At 40.5% G+C, this 22,748-nt stretch overlaps 1 protein-coding gene across 2 annotated transcripts in view; it reads left to right on the top strand.

The window, feature by feature from the left end:
* Positions 1–1,341: 1,341 nt before the first annotated feature.
* The window catches only part of radil2a (Ras association and DIL domains 2a), a 32,945-nt gene continuing 11,538 nt past the window's right edge, over positions 1,342–22,748 (top strand). For both annotated transcript variants that reach the window (XM_078269261.1, XM_078269260.1), the window contains exons 1-10: positions 1,342–1,962; positions 3,104–3,433; positions 4,327–4,562; positions 7,725–8,053; positions 11,186–11,869; positions 12,097–12,134; positions 14,316–14,485; positions 14,602–14,714; positions 18,868–19,087; positions 20,148–20,320. In XM_078269261.1, the coding sequence (XP_078125387.1) occupies positions 1,835–1,962; positions 3,104–3,433; positions 4,327–4,562; positions 7,725–8,053; positions 11,186–11,869; positions 12,097–12,134; positions 14,316–14,485; positions 14,602–14,714; positions 18,868–19,087; positions 20,148–20,320 (2,421 nt within the window). In that variant the 5' untranslated portion in view covers positions 1,342–1,834. The remainder of the gene's footprint in view (positions 1,963–3,103; positions 3,434–4,326; positions 4,563–7,724; positions 8,054–11,185; positions 11,870–12,096; positions 12,135–14,315; positions 14,486–14,601; positions 14,715–18,867; positions 19,088–20,147; positions 20,321–22,748) is intronic.

Raw genomic sequence — 22,748 nt, 5'->3', positions numbered from 1 at the left:
CATCCATGCAACATATTCCCATACTTCTTCTAAGGTTTCAGTTCTTTTAGTCTTTTTTTTTTTTTCTTTCATTTTTGTGCAGAACTAACATTGTGAGCTTCATGTTTCTGCTGCAAACAAACACACTTCACACTTGCTATAATATTACTTTACCCAACTATACAGCACCTGCTAGCACTGCTGCTGCAAGTCTTATTCTTATTATACCAGCCTACAAATAATGACGCTTAATGTGTTGTTGGTAATGAAGAACAAGTAACCACAAATAACTGAAAGGTTAACAAGATTCTCACTGACATTTGTTTTTATATATCACCATATCCCATCTCCTTTTTTTTTTCTTATGTTGTGGGCTGTGTGCATCTAGTGATCACCTAGATTTATTATAGACATTTTTCATTTTTAATCCTCACCTAAGCCTTCTCACTTATCCTCTAGGACAGGCCAAGATGACAGGAGCTGATTCAGGTGTTAAGCCTGAATGGTGTAACTAAACATGAAAATGAAAAAGTTTATAAAAAAATAAATAATAATAATTATATTACCAAACAATGTGATAATGTCAAAATGGTCACTCATAGAGATGTACTAAATTATCCCCTGAATCTGCTTTATAGTGAGTGGTATTCTTTATCTGTCAGGCTCACTTTGCTGTTTTGGTTCACTCTCACCACTCTTATATAGTTTTCAGAGAAACCGCTGTAAAAGCACTGTACACTACTGCTCAGCAGCAAACAGCAGCCAGACACAGTTAGATATTGGCTGGTGAACAGAGTGGAGCATTTAGCAGCAAGAGACAGATGTTTCCCTCAGGAGTTGGTATAGAGACCAAAAACAGAGCTAAAAGAGAGAGAATATGGACTTCAAATGTGTAAATAAGCAATTGTTGGCCAAGAACTTCACCATATAACAACTCCAACTCCAGAGTGGCCAAATATAATGTCAGGTTTAAGTGAAATTCCAGTATAGAATTTGCAAAATAATCATGTGGAATAGGATATTCAGTGATAGAAGAAGTATTCAGCTATACCACAACACTACTCCGATACAAGGCAAAGTCCTGCATTCAAAATGTTACTTCAGTAAAAGTATTACATTTAAAATATACTTAAAGAATGACTCACATCAGAACAATATATGTTACATTATTGGACTTTTATTATTGTTGCATTAATGTAACAGCTGGTAAAGGTGGAGCTCCATTTAATATCCACGGTCCTCGTGTGTGTATGATTTGTCCCGCCTCCCTCGCTGAATCACGCTCGTGACGCCGTGGTGACGTCACCTGCAGTAGCTCGTGTCCCCAGCAGCAGCCAGCAGGTCTCCTCTCTCTTCATTCAGTCCGGGCCAGGCTCCCTGACTGACGGATAGTCAGAGGATCTCACGGTTGTTATTATTATTATTTTGGAACGGGGTTATGTTTCCCGTCACAAACGGACAAACGGTGTGTGGAAATGTCTCAACTTCTTATTCTTCTGCTGAATGATCATTTCAGTTTGGATTTCATCTTCAAGAAAGCAGATTTTTTTGGGAAGTTTGAACCAACTGGCGCTCTTTTGATTTTTCTTCTAACGTGCGTAGGAATGTAAGCTAACTTTTCCAACTTTTATCTAATGGATACAGAGGTATTATTGGAGTATTTACATACGTTTTTTTTGTGTGATTTTTGAGGGTCTTTCTTTTGAGGTGGAAGTGGACTTACGTTATTCCATCTATAGACTCGGACAAGTTTTCATCACCTAACGTTAGCTTGCGGCGAAGAATGTTTTTTTCTGGTCATCTCAACTGTTCCAGTAGTTTTGTTGTGTTTACGTGAATTTTGAAGAAAAAAAAAATGATTTCGGAGGAGAGAAGCAGCCACGTAAATAAACAAGCCCTAAACTTCCCAGTGGGTTTACTGATACGCTCTCCAAAGAAGCGACTGGCCAAACTGGGGAGGAAACACAGCAATGGATCTGTCCAGTAAGTCTTACCTCGAACACCCCCTCTTTAGCATGTATAAGCACTATATAAACATGAACACGTGGCCTAAAGTGTAAACTAAGGTACATTATTCGTCAGCAATTAGCTAGGCATTTAACTTCTCCCATGAAGACATTATTAGCCTACAATTCCTCCTGTAAGTCAGCCATAAGCATTGGAATGTAACCTAAGTAACGTTACAGTTACTCAAGTACTGCACTTAAGTACAATTTTGAGTTACTTTACTTGAGTATTTCCATTTTATGCTACTTTCTACATTTTTTAGGTAAATATATATTCCATTTTTTACTCGACTACATTTATCTGGCACTTTTAGTTACTTCACTACAAAATATAAATCAACGAATACATTATGACATATTATTTTAGGTTAGGCTGCCCATAAAGTAATTAAAATGAGCTCCACCTTGACCAGCTGCAACATCAAAGTGATGAACACATGAATGTATCAATAATTATGATCCAATAATATAACACCATTCTGAATAATGAGTACTTCTACTTAAGTATATTTTGATGGTAATACCGTTGTATTTTTACTTACAGTAATTAAGGGTTTGAATGCAGGACTTATAGTATTAGTATTTCTTACATTTTATAGTACATTCTTCCACCTTTGCCAATAAGTAGATGATGATGGTGGTGTGGTGATGATATTGTCATCCATTATCAGTTTATACACCATCATCCACTTATGGGCGACTTACAAAAATGTATTATTTTTTAACCACTTTTAATGTAATTTAAGATTGAAAGTCGCTGGCATGATATGCACCATGAATGCATATAATTCAAATATATAAGAGGAGTATTAAAGCCCATGTTTTGTCTCTATTGTGAGATACATTAAAATGTTTTGTAGAAATTATACATATAAATGAAAAAAAACTGGAAAAAGTAACTTATTTCTGTGTCTGTCTGTGTTTGTGATGATGATCACATTGGAGGTTACCTTTCTACTTACCCATACATCACTGTGCACAGACACACACTATGAAAGAGTTTGATTTGTCTGGATATTTAAAAAAAAGCCACGTATGCAGAATGGCTGATTATTCCATTATGCATATTTAAGGCTTGCCACTTAACAGTGTGCGTTATCTTCTCTGTTCCCTCTCAGGTCCAATAACTCGGACATCACCGTCCGCTCCACAGAGAGTGTTGGTGTCCGGCAGCCGGCCAAGAGCAAAATCCGCCGCCACAACAACAGGCTTTCAACTGTTTTTAACCACAGCCCAAACAGTGGACGCCGCAGCCAGGCGCTGGGCAGCGGGTGCCTGGCTGCTGACCCCCAGGCTGCAGACGACCCGGCAGAGCTGTCCAGTCAAATGTCTGTCCCTGGCATCCTGAAGATTTTTGGCAGCGACATCTGTCAGGGGACCAACTATAAGAGCGTCCTGGCCACCACACAGTCCAGTGCAAAGGAGCTGGTGAAGGAGGCCTTGGAGAGGTGAGGGGTTTCATTAAACTGGCTCATCATTTATTTGAGATGTTAGCCACACAATATCTTACAGCCTCAGATGTTTGGCTTCAGGATCAATATATATTTTCCCTTCAATTTTTGCACTATATTTAATATTTAATATTTGCACATATCTTATCTTTGTTATATATTTTAATTGTATGTATGTCAAGCACAGTACAGCAGGGGCAACAAAGCATTCCACTGCACAATAAAGAGATATGTTGAGTATGTTACAAATAACACTTGGAACTTGAAAACTCTATCAGATACTGACTGGATCAATAAGTGATGTAATATGATTCACAACCTCATAAATCTCCTGAACCAATCCATGCACACATTAACTTGTTAATATGGGAATTGTTAAAGCCACAATTTAATTCCAACTTTTCAATTTTATGAACTTAATGATTAATCAGTCAATTATAAATGATTAATCAGTTAATCGAAAACAAAGCTTAGAGTCTAGCCATTCTGAAGCTGTACTTTGAGCTAAATGCTAACGGCAACATGCTCAAATGCTGGTGTTAAGCAGGTAAAATGTTTACCATGTTCACCATCTTAGTTTAGCCTGTTAGCATGGTATCATTGGCACCAATCACCAAAGTTTTTACAATTCATCCTGAGGGGAACATGAAGGTGTACCAAATGTCATATCAATCAATGTAATAGTTGTTGAGATATTTCAGTCTAGACCAAAGTGGTGGACTGACCACTAACCACTAACCACTAGCATGGTTCAAAAAATGCAGTATGGCCTCCAGGTTGTCAATAGTTACATTTGGCCGAAAAGGAGTTGGTTAATTTAGTTTGAGAGTTTAGCATTCACCCCCCCCCCCGTGGCCATCTTGTCTAAATGTCTACCTTTTTTTGTTCAGGTACTGCCTGGAGAAAGAAGACGCCAACGACTACGTTCTCTGCGATGTGATCGGCAAGACGGGCGCAGACAACCAGTGGAAGAGGGAGTGTTTCCGGGTGGTGGGAGACAACGAGAAGCCCCTCATGCTGCAGTCACTTTGGAAACCCAAGGAAGGCTTCTCCAGGCGTTTTGAAATCCAGCTGAGAGCGAGCGTTGAAGAGCAAAGCTTAAAGGACAGAGACACAGTCACAGCAGGTACACACGTCGGCTAACACCTTCATACCTTCAGCTTATGTCCCTCGTCTTCTCCAGAGATCAAAGATTGTGCCTGCTCTCCTTAAAAAGCACACATCTCACCATTTTCAGTACAACTCAGCGACCCTTACATCCTTACGCCTGGGTAATCAATCACTCAGTCTCTGTTGTGGTGGCATGGGGAGCCTTTATTCTTGTCTCTTATTGCAGGCTAACAGCCTTCATTGTCCAGCTTATCACCAGCTAGAGCATGGGAGATGGCAGGCAGAGAGGTCAGAAGGAAACAAAAGCTGCAGTGAGGGATAGAGGAGGTCAGCGCAGCCCCACTCTTATCTGTGTTGTATTGCAAGTGCCCATTAGGGCTCTGTGAAACATCGAGGATCCGGGCAGCTCTTCCCGCTGGGCCAGTAGCTGCCAGAAAGTGGCCACTCACTGCTGTGTTATTCCTTCTATTATGGTCTCACTTCCTGGGGACTATACAGCCCTGTTGACTTTGGCATTTTGTTGTGGTTCTCTCTCCTTTAGACCAAGATACTGGCTTTCTAATCAGTATTATTCTTCGTACGATGTGTTGGCAATTCCTCCTGATCGCAGCTTCGTAAAAATAAGATAAAACCTTAAAATGTTATTTCTGTAACTTGTTTTTCTTCATTAAACGATCAGTTAGTTAGAGTTAACTTTGCATTTAAACTTGGTGTAGAGTGATGTACCTGCTGATAACACCCAGTATAAGCACAGTTGATACAGGACTCACTGGCAGATGACTGTTAGTGTTTCATGTTTCTGTTTCAAGTTGTTTTTTGTCCGTCGGTTTGTTGGTTTGTTTGTCTGTCAGCAGTATTACAGAAAACTACTGGCCCGATTTTCATGAAACCTGGTGGAAGGGTGTAGTATGGGCCAAGAAGGAACCCATTAAAGTTGGGGGAGATTCAAATCACGCTGCAGATACACAAATTATTTTTCACTTTTGTTAAAGTGCTCAAATTATGCTCATTTTCAGGTTCATAATTGTATTTAGAGGTTGTACCAGAATAGGTTTACATGGTTTAATTTTCAAAAAAACACCATATTTTTGTCATACTGCACATTGCTGCAGCTCCTCTTTTCACCCTGTGTGTTGAGCTCTCCGTTTTAGCTACAGAGTGAGGCATCACACTTCTGTTCCATATTTGTTGGGAGTTGCACATGCGCAGTACCTAGGTAAGGACTACTAGCCAGTCAGAAGTTGAGTATGAGGGAATGCCACGCTAGCAGCTAGGCGAGCATTATAACGTGTTACAAAGTGATCACGTTCGTCACGGAAGTAAAGGCTGGACTACAATAGAGCTGTTTGGAGCAGTTGGTGAACAGTGTTTTCTGTTGGAGATGGTAAGTCCCTTTGGGTGGACTTTGGGCTTTTTCACTTTGTAAACCTATAACATTCACAAAAACGATATACAGTATAACACAATAAAGGTAAGGGAAAAAGCCAAAAAGCACTTTAACATTCCGAGATAGGGCCTTTCTGCTGCATTCATGTGGTGTTGGAATAATAAAAATAGGTCCCTAACTGGGAAAATGTAAGCAGATGAAGGCATTTTTTTGTGTATAAACACCTAATGTATTCCAGTGGTTTTTAAATAGGTGGTATGGCTAAATTAAAATCCATACCTTAATCCATACCAAAACAGAAGTGTAAAAACAACAATTAATTCAGTTTTACTGGGAGTTACATGTGCAGGACTTTTTCTTGGCTCTGAGCAGTTGCTAGCCATTCAGTGGACACACCAGGAGGTGACTGTGCCTGGCCAGGAAATAGTCTGGCACATAACGCCCATAGAACGGCAAAATATAACGTGTTATAAGTGAGCTCTAGAGGTGCTGGTAGGTGATATTTGTTACCATACGGATATACTGCGTAATTTGTCGTTATGCTATGCTAAGCTAAGCTAACTGACTTCATATTTACTGTACAGACATGTAAGTGCTATCAATCATATTGTCTAACTCTCATAATAAAGCAAATATTTCCCAAAATGTCGAACATTTCCTTTAAATTAATTCCATTGGTCTGTGTTTTGGTGAATAAGTTTTAGGGTTGTAATTGTCTTAATTCTGTAAGAAAGGGTTTATCCCCATCGGAAGAATGAAATTCAAGAGCAGATATTGACAACTTGTAGTTTATGTCATAACAATGTGCCTGAAATATCCATATTGGTTAATATCAGTCAAACCCTAGTTCTCTCTGGAAACTGCCCTTTACCTCTACAGTGTGAGCGTTTCAGGCACTGAGCCCGGTCTCTCACCCTGGCGCTGAACAATGTGGAAAACACCCACTTCCACAGCTGATAAGAGCTGCAGAGCTGCCCGGTGTGAAGCCGGGGCTCGGTGGACATTCCTCTGTGCTTAATGGCTCCAAATGAGCTGAATAGTGTTTGTGTTACGTCAGGCCGACAGAGCGGCTGTTAGTACCAGATAGAGGTGGTCACATCTCACTTTCCCCGCACATTTCCTTTCTTTCCTTCTGGTTATGTTTGATTTGATTTGGTGCCAGTGCAGTGAAGAGTAATGTTGGAGTCTGTTTGATTGAGCAGAGTGATTTCAGGGGGGATTTTGGTCATTGTTATTTGTTTTGGTTAGGCATTTAGCTAAAGAGGTTTTACTTTAAAATCACCATTGTGTCTAATTGTTGCTCTTTTCTGTTCTTCTGCTTCTGTTTTTGGAAATTGATGTTAGATATTAAGGTTCATATGAACCTGTGTATCTGTATCTTCCAAACTCCATGTCTGATCTTTTTAGTAACATAAATTGCAAGATACTAATTATGATTAATTAGAAGTGTGTTTTGTTATCTATTATTTCCAACATTTAAGTTATTTCTCGATCGATTATCACAATCTTAATCATAAGTAAAATTAACTCTAGCTGCAAAACTTAAAGTAAAGGGAAAAACAAACATAATCTGGCCAGTAGTTATAACGGAAAGCCACAGAAATCTTTTTAAATGTATATTTTGACTACATCTATAAATGGTCTTTCTAATCCTGTGAGTATTTTTGCTCTGCTCTTTCCAGACATCAGTTGTGCATTGTATTATCATGAACCTGCAACAGTTTGTTTTTCATATTATAAATCGTATCATGTACAGTTTAGGTTTAACACGCTGTCTTCTTGTCGATCCAGGCATCAATGCTCAGGCTCGTAAGCTTCAGAAGAGCCGCTCCAGAGTGACCTCGCTGTTTGTGGACGGCAGCGGGGAGGATGTGGACGGACTCGGCATCTGGAGGAGTCTGAGTGAGATGGATCTGTCTGCGATGGGGAAGGAGGCCAGCCGGGCCCAACAGAGCGCGCACAGAGAGGATCCAGAGGCCGAGGCTGACAAGGAGGTCCTGCGACTGGGCATGGAGAAGGAGGAGACGGAGAGCAGCGATGACAACACCACCCAGTACTCCATTCACCCACCCTTTGACTTCCCGTACTTCCTGCTTCTGCAGGGCTACAGCCACAGACAGGTGAGGGAGGGAGGGAGGGAGGGAGGGAGGGAAGTGTTGTAGATTATCTATTAGCTAATGTGATAATGAAACATTTTAAACATTCAAATCAAGTCAATTTGATTACTGTAGTATAGGGCTAGGCAATATATCGATATTATATCGATATCGTAATATGTGACTAGATATTGTTTTAGATTTTGGATATCGTTATATGGTAAGTGTTGTCTTTTCCTGGTTTTAGAGGCTGCATTACAGTAAAGTGATGCAATTTTCTGAATTTACCAGACTGTTCTAGCTGTTCTATCATTTGCCTTTAACCACTTAGTCATTATATCCACATTATTGATGATTATTTATCATAACTCTTTGTGTAAATATTTTGTAAAAGCACCAATTGTCAACCCTACAACATCGTTGCAATATGGACATCAAGGTATTTGGTCAATAATATCTGATTTTCTCCATATCGCCCAGCCCTACTGTAATAACAAAGTTTGATTGCACAAAACACACAGCACGTTTAATAAACTGTTTCTCTGATCTATCTACTGTACGTATAGATTACATTTTTGTGGTGTAGAAGGGCATTGAAGGCCTCACAAGATCCTTGAGAGTCTCCTGGCAGTGTGTTGGCAGAAGGAGGCCAACACAAGCTTATGAGAGACAACGTGGTGTTGACAGGTACAGGCTTGGATTGAACGTCTTACGCTAAGAACGTCAAGGAGAAAATCCCAGAGTCAGAGAGTCACTGAGGCCGGAGAGGAAGGAAACACTGTGGATTTGGCTCTTGGAGTACGGAGGTGTGTTGTAGGCTCCGAGGGGAAACAGGAGTGACCTCCACAAAGGACAAGCTGTCTGTCACCATGTCCCAGTGAAAGGACAAAGTGTTCACCATTCAGTTAAAAGGAAACCTGCTGAGGACGTTTAAAAACCAGAAGATAACCCTGATTAAAGACACACTGTAGAGGAGGCTAATCTACACAGAAGCTATTCTTAGTGTATATAAACAAACTCAGAGAGAGGCTGTAAACTGTATGTGCTGTAATCCACATACCAGTATACCTGATCTAGGTTTCAAACTATCAATTAAAAAAAAAAGATCAGCTCCACTGTTGATGTGTGGTGGAGTTTGAATCACGGCTCATTTTTTTCTCAGTAAACCTGAGAGTCAGACTGTGGTTGTTTAGCCCGGCCCTATCCCCAGGAACATGATGCTCTTTCTCACGATGTTGTTTCCCCCCCACTGGGGGAGATCTGCTGACTGTGCAGGAAGAGCTGCAGCGACTAGCCTTACTCTGCAACAATAGGTCAACCCAAAGCAAAGGAACTTGTGGGGTCTGTGGTATATCAGTGGCCTAGCTAACAGAAACTGAGAGTTTTTATGTAGCCATTTAGAGCTTTTAAAGTTTGTCATTAAAACTGTGTCTTCACAACTAACTGAACACAATTAGAGAATAAAATACTGAAAACTACACATTCAAATTTTCCACAGCTCTAGCAGATACATTGTTTTATTTGACCAACAGTCCAAAACTCAAAGATCATCAGCCTACTATCATACATGATAAGAAATGACAAAGAAAAGCATGACATCCTCATATATCAGAAACTAGAACCAGCAAATGTCTGGCATTTTTGCTTAAAAAATAACAAAAACAATAAATAAATTATCAAAATATTTGCCTCGTAATTTTCTGTGGACAGACTTATCGGTGAATTATTGAATCGTTGCCGCTCTAAACCAAATAACACAAGTTTTAGTATTTGTATGCAGAATATTTGACCTTTTTTCATGTCCTGCTAGCTAGCTAACACCAGCAATAAGAGCACTTTAATCATCTTTAAATAACTAATAGATAAAATAAGAGAATACAATTCTTGAAGTGTGAGTGTGAGTTACTGTATAACAAGCATTAGACACATTGACTGTATGTACACTCAGTGGCCACTTTATTAGGTACAATCTGTTGCAATTCAATACAACAGCTCAGCCATAAATTGTACCTTTATGAAGTTTACAGCATAATATATATATGATTATATGTTTATTATTGAGGTCGTAGTTAAAGGTGTTGTACTGGAGAGGTGTTTCTCATATTTTTGTCCTCCCTTTTTACATATACAATTATAACAAAATACTTAACATTATAGGCATTAAAACAGTATTGGATTGCATTAGATTGTGCAGATGTACCTAATAAAATGGACACTAAGTGTATAAACTAGACTTTTGCTTAAGTAGCAATTAATCGGTTTTCAGACTATGAAACTTCTCAAACCTTTTGTATGTAGGAGATAGGCTAACACACGATGTGGCAGCACTAGCTCCACATTGCTTGCCACAGGCCTCGACTCAGACTGTAACCAGCACAGAAGATACTGTATCATGACTAACAGTCTTTTTCTGGTGACCATGAGGTCACGGACATCACCGATGTCTCACTCATAAGCCCTTCTTTTCCTGTCTCCCCTCCCGCTGCCAGTGCAAGCTTATCATGCTGCTGTTTACTGCTGGCTCATTTCCAAAATGTTAAACAAGAAAATCAATCCCGTCCTACATGTCGACTGACACTGGGAAACAGGTTTCCAATCAAGAGTATGAGAAGAAACAGAGAGCTGATGCGAGAACCGAAAACAAATCAGCAACTATGTTGATAATCGATCAGTCGTTTGTCAACTTCCAATGACATTTGATGGTTTTAGCTCCTTCAGTGTGAGAATCTGTTGCTTTTTCTTGTCTTATATTAGACTAAAATAAATATTGCACGCTTTGGTTGGTTGGACAAAACAAGCTATTTGACGATGTTACTTGGACATTTCGTTATATATATTCTCTAATATTTTATAGACCAAATGATTCATTCTTAAGTCATTTTTCAAGCACAAGTGCCAAAGATGATCTGCAGTAGTTCCAGCTGTTCCGTTTTTTTGGATTTGCTGCGTTACTTTGTGTCATGTGATGGTAAACCGAATATCTTTGGGTTTTGGACTATTGATCGGACAAAAAAACATTTAAAGAAGAAAAATAGGATATGTGACGTGCACCAATGTCTCACGTGTTATAAAACCAGACAATGAATGGATTATAAATGGCAGATTAATTGATAGTAAAAAGCGTTGTTGATAACTAAATAAAACTTTTTTTTGCAGGATTTTGTCATCTACCTGATGAGTGGGACCACCACCATCTTTGGCTGCTGCAGGGAGCACTGTAACGGAGAAGACGAGGAGAGGTTAAAGGTGGACATCCTTCTCTTTGCTCCGGATGTGTTGCCTCAACACTGCTGTGTCAGACGCCTGGACTCCTCCACAGGGGAGCACAGAAAGACCTTGACAATGCTGAAGCCCCTTCACGGTGCTCCTGTGACCAGAAATGGTTTCCTACTTAAAGAGGAGGTGGAACTGAACCCAGGGGACTTGGTGGGCTTGGGAAAACACTACCTGTTCATGTTTAAGGATCCTACCAGCACATCAGGATCCCTCCAGACTCCTCCGTGGATGACCACACTCTGCCCAAACTCGGATACAAAGACATCATCCTCTTGTTTATCATGTGGCTCCTCTGTTACCATCAAAAAGCTCAAGAGGAAGCCTTTACCACCTATTTGGAGGGACCTGGAGGGCACAGAGGCCTTGGTAATATATGAGCTGGAGCAGGAGGAGAGGGTCCTGCAGGAGATTTTGGATATGTTGCACCCCAGTGGAAGTGAGCCAAAGCTGACGCCTGCTTTCCTGCTGAGCCTCTGCATTCAGCACTCAGCCGCCACGTTCGAGCTGACACACTTCAGACAGCTGCTGCTCCGGATAGCCAGCCAGATCCAGCTCGTTATGTGGGTAAGGATGAAACTCCCACTTCAGATAATTGACCTTTTGTGCCAGAGAATCTTGGATGTGTGAAAAAAAAGTGTCTATTCAGCACTTTATTCCCCTGAGTGTGAAGAAGAATGTAAATGTAAATCAAATGTGCCATCAGGGTCATATTTAATGTACATAAGATGGTCGAGGTTTGCTGGTAAGCCGTGCATGAAATGGATATTTTCTTCATGTGTTCCCCCTCTTAGGAGAAGACAAAGGAACTTGCAGCTATCCAAACAGAAATGTGAGTATAAGTGTTTTCAGAATGCCCCAGAAATACATGACAATGAGCTGCCACAGAGAGAGGAGCAGCAGCTGCTGCCTGTGATTATATACGACACCTCAAGTTTTACTGTCTGAATAAAAGAGGAGTTCAAGTCTGATTTTACAACTATTTGCTCCTCCAGAAAACAATGAGGTTTTTTTAAATGCAGGTTGTGCAAAGAGAGAATTTCCCACCGTCTCTTCTCTAAGTAAGCAGAAGCAGCTGAGAGTTTTCTCATGAGCACAGAGTCTACTTCCTTTACCTAGCAAGTGTCACCGGATTACACTTTGTCTGTCTCAGCGGGTGAGCAGAGTTATCAAAGTATAAAAAACGTAATAGACTTTTAATAGAAGTGAATGGGAGACAGAGTGACTATTCAATGGACAGAACTGTAATGTGACTGTACCTTTAGAAGGAAGTGTAAGATGTCTCACAATCGCAACTAATACTATTTTAACTATCAAATAACCTATAAATTATTATTATTGATCCATTATTTTGTCATTACATTTATAAACAAATGCCCATCCAAAACTTTGCACAACACGGTATTCAATTTACAATTATATAGAAGAAACTGAAGCAGCAAACTATGTTCAGATTGCAGCCAAAAGTGGCCCAAATCTGATTTTTTTTGGGGTCAAGTGACCAGGTCAGACTTCTAGTCTAAGTAGTGAGAACACTCAAATCTTGCCCAGATCAGATTTTTTCCAATCAGATTTATACCACTTCCATATGTGGTCCTGAATCAGACCCAGGTCGGATTTTTTTCAGTGCGGCCGCAGTGTGAACAACCAAGGCGGATTTGATGCGACTTTTACGTCAATCTACATCAACATTTGTCACAATTATGTGCCGGCGGGAGTTAGCCCTAGACACAGACAGTAAAATTAAAAACTTGACTAGGCCTACAAAATGGAGAACAGTGACGGGGCAAGTCAATGGAGGGAGAGTGAGGCGTTAGACCTAATTAGTGTATGGGGAGATTCAATCAAAACTAGAAGGATCATAGCGTAACCACTCCGTTTTTCAAAAAAATAGCAATAGCTTTCTCTTCATTCTTCTCCTCCTCAGCACCTGCTCATTAATGTTACGGCTGCCATTACACACACATTTTGAAATTAAAGCAAAAATGCTTACTTCCTCCATAACCTCCTTAACTTTAGTGCAACAGCGTGCTGCCTCTGATGTCATTGTTATTGTAGATGTCATTGTTATCGTAGAAGCTGGAAAGGTTTGATAAATGTGACTGAAACAATTGACTGATCATCAGAATTGCTGTTGATTAACTTTCAGTTGATTAAGTAATTGATTAATCACCTAATCAATCTAACAAAAGAGTAGTCCTTTTTCCCCGCAGACTTTTTGACTTGTTATTGTAGGAAAAGCATTACACATTTACAATGGCTTGATACACTAAGGAGGAATGGAACGTTGCTGTAACTCTGATTGACTGCATATAAACTTTTTGCTGATTTGCAGAAATGTTAGAGGAAGTTCAAACCAGATTAACTCGAGGATAAACAGAGTCCACTTTTGTAGTTTTCTTTTTTCAATTCTGAAGTCAGACTTAATGAATCGGATCAAATTGGTCACGTCCGTGAAGTGTAAAAAAGACGTTCAAGATTGTTTTATATGTTTGCAGTATACAGTCAAGCTCTGACTTTTTTATACCTGGTGCTTTATACCCCGTTTACACGTACATGGTTATTTTGAAAAACTGAGACATTTCCCTTCGTTTGTGCCCTTCGTTTACACGCAAACGGAGAATTCGCCTCTGAAAACGAGTCTTTCTAAAAAACCTCCGGCCAGAGTGGAGATTTTGGAAAACTGCGTTTTCACGTTTGCATGTAAACTGAGACAAATGGAGGTTTAGGCAGCCGAGAGAGAGAAAGATGAAGTGATTCGTTGCTGTTGTTGCTATTTTCGGGATTCTGATTGGCTAACGTGGGCTTGAGCTTCTCGTTACACTGCCACCTACAGGTCTGGCATGCTCTCGACGGAATTGACGGCATATATACACGGGTACATGTAAACAAACACTTTACTGACTGTGCACGATGTTATTTTTGAAAACGGAGAGGTTGAAATGTCCGTTTATTAAAATAGCCGGCCACGTGTAAACGTAGCATTAGACTAATTTCTGTGTTTTTATGTCAGGAGTTCCAGTGACGGGCAGCCCGAGCATGTTCAGTTGCTCAGCATGGAGGAGCTGATCCCAGGTCTGCAGCCTCTGGTGCTGTGGATGGCCAACTCCATCGAACTGCTGCACTTCATCCAGCATGAAGTCCCTCAGCTGCTGCCCTGGAGGCAGAGCCAGGAAGACGAAGGTGCACACTGAGTGGCCTTTGAACTAAACAATTATTTGTTTGTTATTTTTTATTTTTTTTATTTAGCTGTTACAGTGTGTTGTATGTGTTTTAAAAATGTATGCGTGTGTTGTCAGGTCTGTTGGACTCTGAGATGTCCTCCACTCGCACAGCCTGTGAGGAAGCCATGACAGTCCTGGAGGAAGTCATCATGTTCACCTTCCAGCAGTCTGTCTACTATCTAACAAAGGTTGGCTGCCACCCATTGATATACTATGCCTTTAACACACAGCACATACACACTCATAGTGCATGTTTCACATCCTTTTGACCTGTAAAATCTTGATGGCCGGTCACATGTGAAGCAGGAAATTGGACTGTGTAAACACCATATTCTGTTTTCATTGAGTATATTCCAGAAAGAAAACACAATAACAGAATGGAAACACCAACGTTGTCTGGCACTCTCAGTCAGGAAAAGCCTGTGAGATAGTGAGCTTGTCTTTTCCACTGACTGGAATATAAACAAAAGACAATCTTGTCTCCCAAGGTTACACTGGTTTCACTGGTTTGTTGAAGAACAAAACCAGAATGTCTGATTTGGTGAGAACCACTGTACTGTATGAACATCGGAAGGCCTTTTTTTTTTGTCTTGCAGTTGCATTGATGAATTGTTGAAAGTTAAGTCATGTCAAATTTATTTATGGAGCACATTCAAAAACAAAAAGACCAAAGAGCTTTACAGAGAAATTGAATTTAAACATAAATAAATAGGTAATTGTAACAGACAAAATGAAAACTATGAGCATTTAAGTTGCCTATATTAGCCCTCATGTAGCCTGGTTGACACCAGACCCTTCTCAGTTGTAACTGAGAGTGGGTCTGGGAAAGGTTCATTGACAGTTCATTTCCAAAGGGGCGTCACCAACGGACGCCGCTCAAATGCCTCTGGGCGCATTGGATAGTCCAACGATCCGGGTGACGCTGCGCTTCGGTAGCCGTCATGTTGAATGTAAACAAAAAGCGGCTACAACCTTGGGATAGGGACAACAAAAGTGTTTGTTTTCATGGTTGACAGGAAGACATCACAAGGCTTTTTTTTTCACTCCGGTCTGAACTCACACAGCTAATACTCAGTCTCAGTGATCAAGAGGATTTTCTGTTTTGGGTTTTCAGTTTTTTGTTTTGTCTTGTGTTCAACGCCCATCTACACACCTGCAAAGAATTAGCCTCGTTAGTCGTTCTCTGTTCCCAGTGTTCTCCAGCCAATCAGCTCCTGCTTGTCTGCCTAATCACATCATTGCCCTCACCTGAGCTTCTCTGCCCAGCTCGCCAGCACTAAATCCCCTCGCCAGATTAGTTAGTATTTTTTCAGTTCAGTCTTTGTTGGATTTAAAAGTGGTGATGGAGGGGGGGGGGGAGAGAGATCTGACAGAGAAGATACACTGGGAGCAACAAAGAAAAGAAAGCTTTTGACTGGGATCTTAGAATAGTGAAGAGTAAGTGATCTGAGTAATCTGGATGTAGAAATTTGGACTCAGATTAGAGATGTAGGCTTGTGCCAAACCATGCAGAACTTGAAAAACAAAAGAATCAATTCTATATTTTACTGGTAATCAATGAAGGGAGGCCAGTACCAGGCCGATGTGGTCTATCTTCTTGATACCAGTGAGGAGTCTCGCTGCTGCATTTTGAACCAGCTGTAGGCCAGCTAGGGAATAAAATCATGTAAGACAGTCTTCAGGTTTCCAAAAAAAGAAAATATCTTATTTACACTATTTACCTACAGCTGAAAAAGCTACTGCCAAAGACAGAAATTATAGCCTATATTTCTGGCATTTGTACAAATATTTGAAGACAGAAATATGATATGTTAAGGATGATAAGGACCTTTTTCTTATCCTCATTCAGTTGGAGCAAATGGTTTGCCGTCTAGCATTTGACAGATAAGGCCTAAGATGGATCCCTGGAGTACACCACAGGAGGCACAAATAGTTTTATACAAACGTAATACCTTAACTTAAATTCAGACGCACACTTGACACAATGCATCTTAGTGTGTGTCTGGATTTGCTTTGTCAGCTCTCAACTCTCCTGTTTTACAGCCCCACAGGACACTCCCAGACTAGATTTATGTGACCTTCCCATGTTAAAGATGCTTATTAAAGGCTGTCTGGTTTATACAGAATCCAGTTGACATCACAGCAGCAGAGGCTGTAGATAGATAGACATTTATTGATCCTTTCGGAAATTCATCTTGCACCATACAGCTCATCAGATAGACAGACAGACAGACAGACAACTACAACAACAGGACCACTAACCCCCCCACACACACACACAACAACAATACACAACACCAAATATCTCTACATTATAAAATAGTATAGTGCAGTGTCATTAGCACCATTGGGCTATCAATAGTAAGGTGCAACAGCATCAGTGACATTTTAATGTTATACTAAAGTGCAGTATTATCACACAGAAAGGATCAAGTTATTTTCTCTAAATTATTCTTATTTCTTATTAAACACCACCACCCTGCACAGTGACTGTTTGAGGAAGGGATGGAAGGAAGCAGGAACAGTCTGTTCATACCAATGAATTCTGAGACATATTTCAACAGCCTGTACTGAAAAAAGAGACCTTTTACTGTACAGTTTATGTTCTTCAGTTTAAAAGAAACTTTGCTGAGGAGTTTCTTTTATGTGGCTATTTCAGAGGCAGTTTTTCAGTTTGCCATTGCGTTTAATGGTCAAATTTTGAGGCTTGTTAATGGAGCAGTTCCAGCTTTGTTTACCACAGTAACATGCATTCTAATGTGTCTTAATTAGACAATGTATTCTTTATGTATGTGTTGGCTGGTAACAATTTTTCTGGTGGAGAGAAAAAGAGGATCTGTTTCCTGCAGAGGAAGACAAACTGTCATCAGAGAAACACCCAACTGGGGAAAAGAAGGGAGGTGCTGAAAACTGTTTTTCTGTTGATTTCCTGTGAAATATGACTCAGCGGTCATAACTTACAGACATCACTTCATCACTTCTTCTTTTTCTTCTGGCTTTTCTTTTTCCAAAGGGCATTCATGCAGCTGTTAAATACATCACAAGAGAGTGCCCATCCAGATGTTTCAATTTTAATTTTCCTTAACCATCTTCTGTCTCCTTGGTGTCAGTTTCCATGATAACCGATAAGCACCTGCAGATTTGCTGCTGACCCGTTGTCTCAGGCATGCAGGGTCATCGTCGCCTTAATGGCCCCTTTTAGTTTGTCTGAGGTCTGTGTGTGTGTGTGTGTGTGTGTGTGTGTGTGTCATGCCAATGGCAGAACTGTGTCAGAAGAAGAAGTAGTGATAAGAGCCCGATCTGTGGGAGAACTGACAATGAGGTGGCGTTAATAAAATAAAACAGCTTGCAAGACGATTCTGCAGTGTTTGCAGAACTGTCTTGCTCCTCCTGTTATTTATTTATATTTGAGTGAAACTCCAAACTTGACCTTTTTTTAGATGCAAGTGTAACTGGAGGCCAAACACACATTTTAAAAGGTACCAGGATGTTATATCATAATACTCTGAGTTCTTTTTTACGCCTCTGCGCCGGCAACAGCCATGGCCAGAGCCAGAACTCCTATGCTAACTGTGCCAACATTTAACACAAATGTCTAATACGATAAAATGATGACATTTTATATCCAAAAGGTCAAAAATTAACTTTTCTGTGACATCTGCCATCACTGTTCTGGCCATTATTCAACGACCTAACTCAGGAACAGAAAGGGAGACATTTGGCTGGTGGTGATAGAATAGATCTTCTGTGCTGCCGGGTTGAACATGTGTGTGTTTAGCATCCAAGTTTTGCCAAAAAATACCCTTAATACCTTTTTTATTACATTGCTTCAAAGTCTTCACTACATATATTATATGAGTCTGGACAGACATGGATGTAAACTACATCTTTACTAGTTGGCACCATCCTCATTTTAGTTTGGCAGTTTTGGTATCTAAAATGACTCAAATTGTAGTGCAACTGTTGGATCGTGTTTTAAATTTCCTTCAGCTGGCCTTTTGTGTTGTGAAACAAGCTTTCCTGTAGAGTTTCCTGAACACTCTGTGAATGCCTTTCTCTCTCTGAGTCATTATGTTCTGTACTAAAAAAGAAAAGACAGAAAAAGATTATTCCTTTATTCCTGCTAACGTTATTGCACTGTACTTCATATAATCAGCAATCATGTGAAGAAGAAGGAAATTTGTGTGCATGTTGTAGTTTATGTGCTTCAATGATACTCATCAGCCGTACCACTGCTTGACTCCCATGGTGCATTAGCAGTGGTTATCCAGCACATTGTACAGCGTGCAGTGCAACATCCAGCTGGTCTTAACAGCAGGGATGTTAACTCCTTCTCCACAGAGTATGTATTCAGCCTTGCCTGGTCTGCTGGATGGGAACCCGTTTTCAGAGGGCGGTCAGCTGCGAGTGCCTGATGGACTCGCCAGCATCCTGGAGGTGCTGAAGGAAGCGCTGAAGCTTCTCACAGCCTTCCAGGTCCATCCAGACATCTCGTTACAACTCTGTGCCTACCTGTTCTTCTTCATCAACGCATCGCTGTTCAACGCCCTCATGGAGAGAGGTGAGACTTCAGCTCACTTTCCGGCATTAAGAAACCTGTTTGACTGGTTTAAACTTTTGTTTTAGCAACTGCTTTTGTTCGGACACTCTAGCTTCACAACTATTGGATGGATTGTCATGTCATTCAAGTTTCCTGTATAATGCCTCATATTGACTCTGGTGATCCTCTGACTTTTTTCTCTAGCACCACTTAGAGGTTCACATTTGCAGTTTTAAGTGAATTGTTTTGACAAGTATTGGATTGATTGCCATGGTATTTGGTTCAGTCATGTTCCTCTCATGAGGAACTGAAATAACTTTGGTGATAAAGGACAACATTTCTATTTGTCTGATGTTGGCTTATGACCAAATACCTGCAAAACCTCTTTCTGTTTAGTGCTAATTTGCAAATGCTAGCATGATAACACGCTAAACTAAAATGGTGAACGTGGAAAACATACCTGCTAAACATCAGCATTGTCATTGTGATTGTGAGCATGTTTGAATGCTAATGTTAGCAATTAGTGTGAGTACAACCTTGCACAGCTGCTAGCATGTCAGTGGACTAATATATTATTAGATTATTATTGGATTAATATAGAAGGAAAAAAAAACGCACACCAAGGGCTGTCATGAGGTGCTGATCACTGGAAGTAGATTTGAAAGTAAGAAAAAAGTGACGCAACCTTGAAAATCAACAATCAATTTTTGATTTTGAAGAAGGCCTGAGGGCCGAAACATCATCAAAATAAATAGAGAAATGCATATGGAGCCAGAAATATGAACTAAATGTCTTGCCTATATTCTTACACAATTTAATTACAAAAAGGCATTAATTAATTAAATAATTAATCGTTTCACCCAGAGTTTGTTTTAAATCCCTATGAATGAAAGCATTCAAAATTTAGAGGATTTAAGCATTTCTGTAACCAGGCTAATAGCATTAATACTACTACTGCTATTCTTATTTTATTACATGCCTGTACTGCTACTGAATGTAAAAATGTAAAAACTATCTTTGTCAAGCATTGATTAGGTTGCACATGAATATGATGCTGTACTTTTTGACTGATTTGTTTCAGGATCTGTTGCTGGGTTCTACCAGTGGTCCCGAGGTGTTCAGATCCGGGCCAACCTGGACCTGCTGATGGACTGGATCCAGAGCATCGGTTTGGGCGATCTGGCCAGCGAGTTCTTCCAGAAGCTTTCTGCTGCTGTCAATCTGCTGGCCACACCCAAAGAAACCCTCCTGCAGGTCAGAGGACATCTGTTTCTCCTTTCCTGTTTGTCTCTCTGTGGGCGGGTGTAGCCTCGAGAGTCGAGTCATGTTAACATCAGCATGAATGTTTTTGTTGCCTTAAAGGTGTTAGTACAACATTAGTTATGTATGAGGTGCAAGACGTTTCACTTAACCCTTCCCACTGCAGAAATGTAACTCCTACTCTTTTCTACAGCATCTTATTGTTGCCAAACATTGTGACTAATTATGCCATAAAGTAAAATAAAGTGTAACATGTGGAAGCATGTTTTTGGTGTACAGTTATAGTAGCGCTGATGCAGTTGAACTCCCACGGTGCCATTCACATTGAACAGATATGAGGAAATGGCCTGCAGGAACAAAGTAAATACACTAAAATGATCAACTCATGACATCATGGTGTAAACAAAGGCTTAGCCATCACTTATGTCACTTAAAATCCTATGGAAATGAGTATATCCTGTTAGCCAGAGTATTTATGTAATACATTATTAGTTTAAAGCCTACTTATTTTGACGTAAAACAATTGGAAACATTTGGCCAAGAGCACAAATGACATTTTAATGTTCAAAGACACAGATACACATTAGAGTAAAGGCATTTTAAAGTTTCACTTTATGCTCAGGAATAAGTACTGTATCCCTCAAACAATGCTGTACATCACTAGAACAACAACTTTATATCTGCTTTCACTTGTGTTTAGTCTTTGCTGTGCAGTTGTACCTTGCCAACTTAACATTCAATCCCTCCTTAAGCACACCGTTCTCTAGTTACCCATTCAAATCTTGTTTACACTTTGTACCGCAGAAGGAAGTTAAGCTCTTACTTGGCTGGTTAATAAACACATAAAGAGAAACTGACACATACAGGTATGACATATAAGGAACAATAGGTCGCACAAAAGTACAAACCTTTTCCTCATTCACAAGTCTGTTGCACTTGAAAATATGATTGTGTTTTTGTGGTGAAGCGGCCATGTGCTGCTGTTGACTGTGTACTTTAAATAGAAAAGGCAGCTTATACATACTGTATAAAAGCCCAATTTATCTAATATAATTCTTTTTGAGATCATTTCTTCTTGGGTTAAATTAATGTGCGACATAACTTAGCGGTGGTGGGTGGTGGCCGGCGCGAGGCCAGGTTTCTCAATGAGGGAGAAAGATGTGCTTCCAGCCCATTTTCAAAGTTTGTTTTACTTTTTATGTAAGCAGAGTATTTTACTTCAAAATGTGTCTGGAGCTGGGTTGATGGATAAGACTATAAGTGAAGCTTAAACATCTCAATCTTCCCCTGGTGGCTGGCTGCAGTATAGGTCATAAATCCCGCCCACTCCATGTTGAGGGATGGATAGTCTCGCATTGCCAGACCTTCCTCCACAGCGCTGCGGAGGAGGGTCTGGCTAGTCCACATAGCATTCCGGGATGGGAGAAAAATGTGCTCTGGTTTATTGGCATTTCTTTAAACCAATCACAATCGTCTTTGGCGGCGCTAAGCCCCAGACACGACGGTGCCTCTGCAAAATAGCCTCGGGAAGAAACTTGTTTTGGTGGAACGTGTACGTTCAAAAGTAATTTTAGTCGTGCAACAGAAAACTCAGATTGGACAGATAGTCTATCTAGCTGTCTGGATTTACCCTGCAGAGATCTGAGGAGCAGTTAACCATAGTCCTCATAAATCCACCAGAGTTTAGAATGCCAACACAAAGAAAGCGGAAGGTGATGGACATCCGGCATAAAAAGAGGGACATCCAGTGGAATTTCCGGTGGCACCTGAACAATCCCGGAAGTGGAACGTCGTCGATATAGACTAGCGGATGGCACATGGGCCAAACAAAAAAATCAAGAAGCACATCATACATTTTCCCCATAGATGGTTTCTGTCCTTTTAGATTGTTCTGATCACGCTGATGCTTGTTCAAGTGCTCATTTTCTGATCAGGTTGGTCACTACAGTGCTATTTTGGCATCACTTTATATATATACAGTCTATGGTCTGGAGGGGGACTTTAAGATATTCGAGCTGACCACAGAACTCATTTTAAATTGATATGACCCTGCTCTGTATTAGTGGGAGTAACTGTGTTAAATATGAGGCCCAGTTTTACACAGCTGTTTTCACTGTGTGACTCACAGTCGCGATACCAGCCTGAAAGATCTCCAGGGCACAGCACCAACCCCCCCTCAGGACACAGCTGTTGAAAGCTGTGTCTCGTCGGTTCGTGGGATTGGACTGTTGCTAGGAAGCTTGTGGTTTTATGTATCCCTGCCCTGGCATGAGGTCACTTTGTGGCTGCTGCAACAGAGCACACACCCTCGACAGATTTTTCCATCTGGAGTTCTGGGCTTTTAGGAAACTGAAGTGGCTCACTAGCACAAATTATAAATTACACCAGAGGGATGTGGCACTGCTTGTTTTGCCAGTATGGG

This window comes from Sander vitreus, chromosome 15 (assembly GCF_031162955.1).
Source record: "Sander vitreus isolate 19-12246 chromosome 15, sanVit1, whole genome shotgun sequence".
Lineage (NCBI taxonomy): Eukaryota > Metazoa > Chordata > Actinopteri > Perciformes > Percidae > Sander > Sander vitreus.
This window is presented reverse-complemented; position numbering and strand designations above follow the sequence as displayed.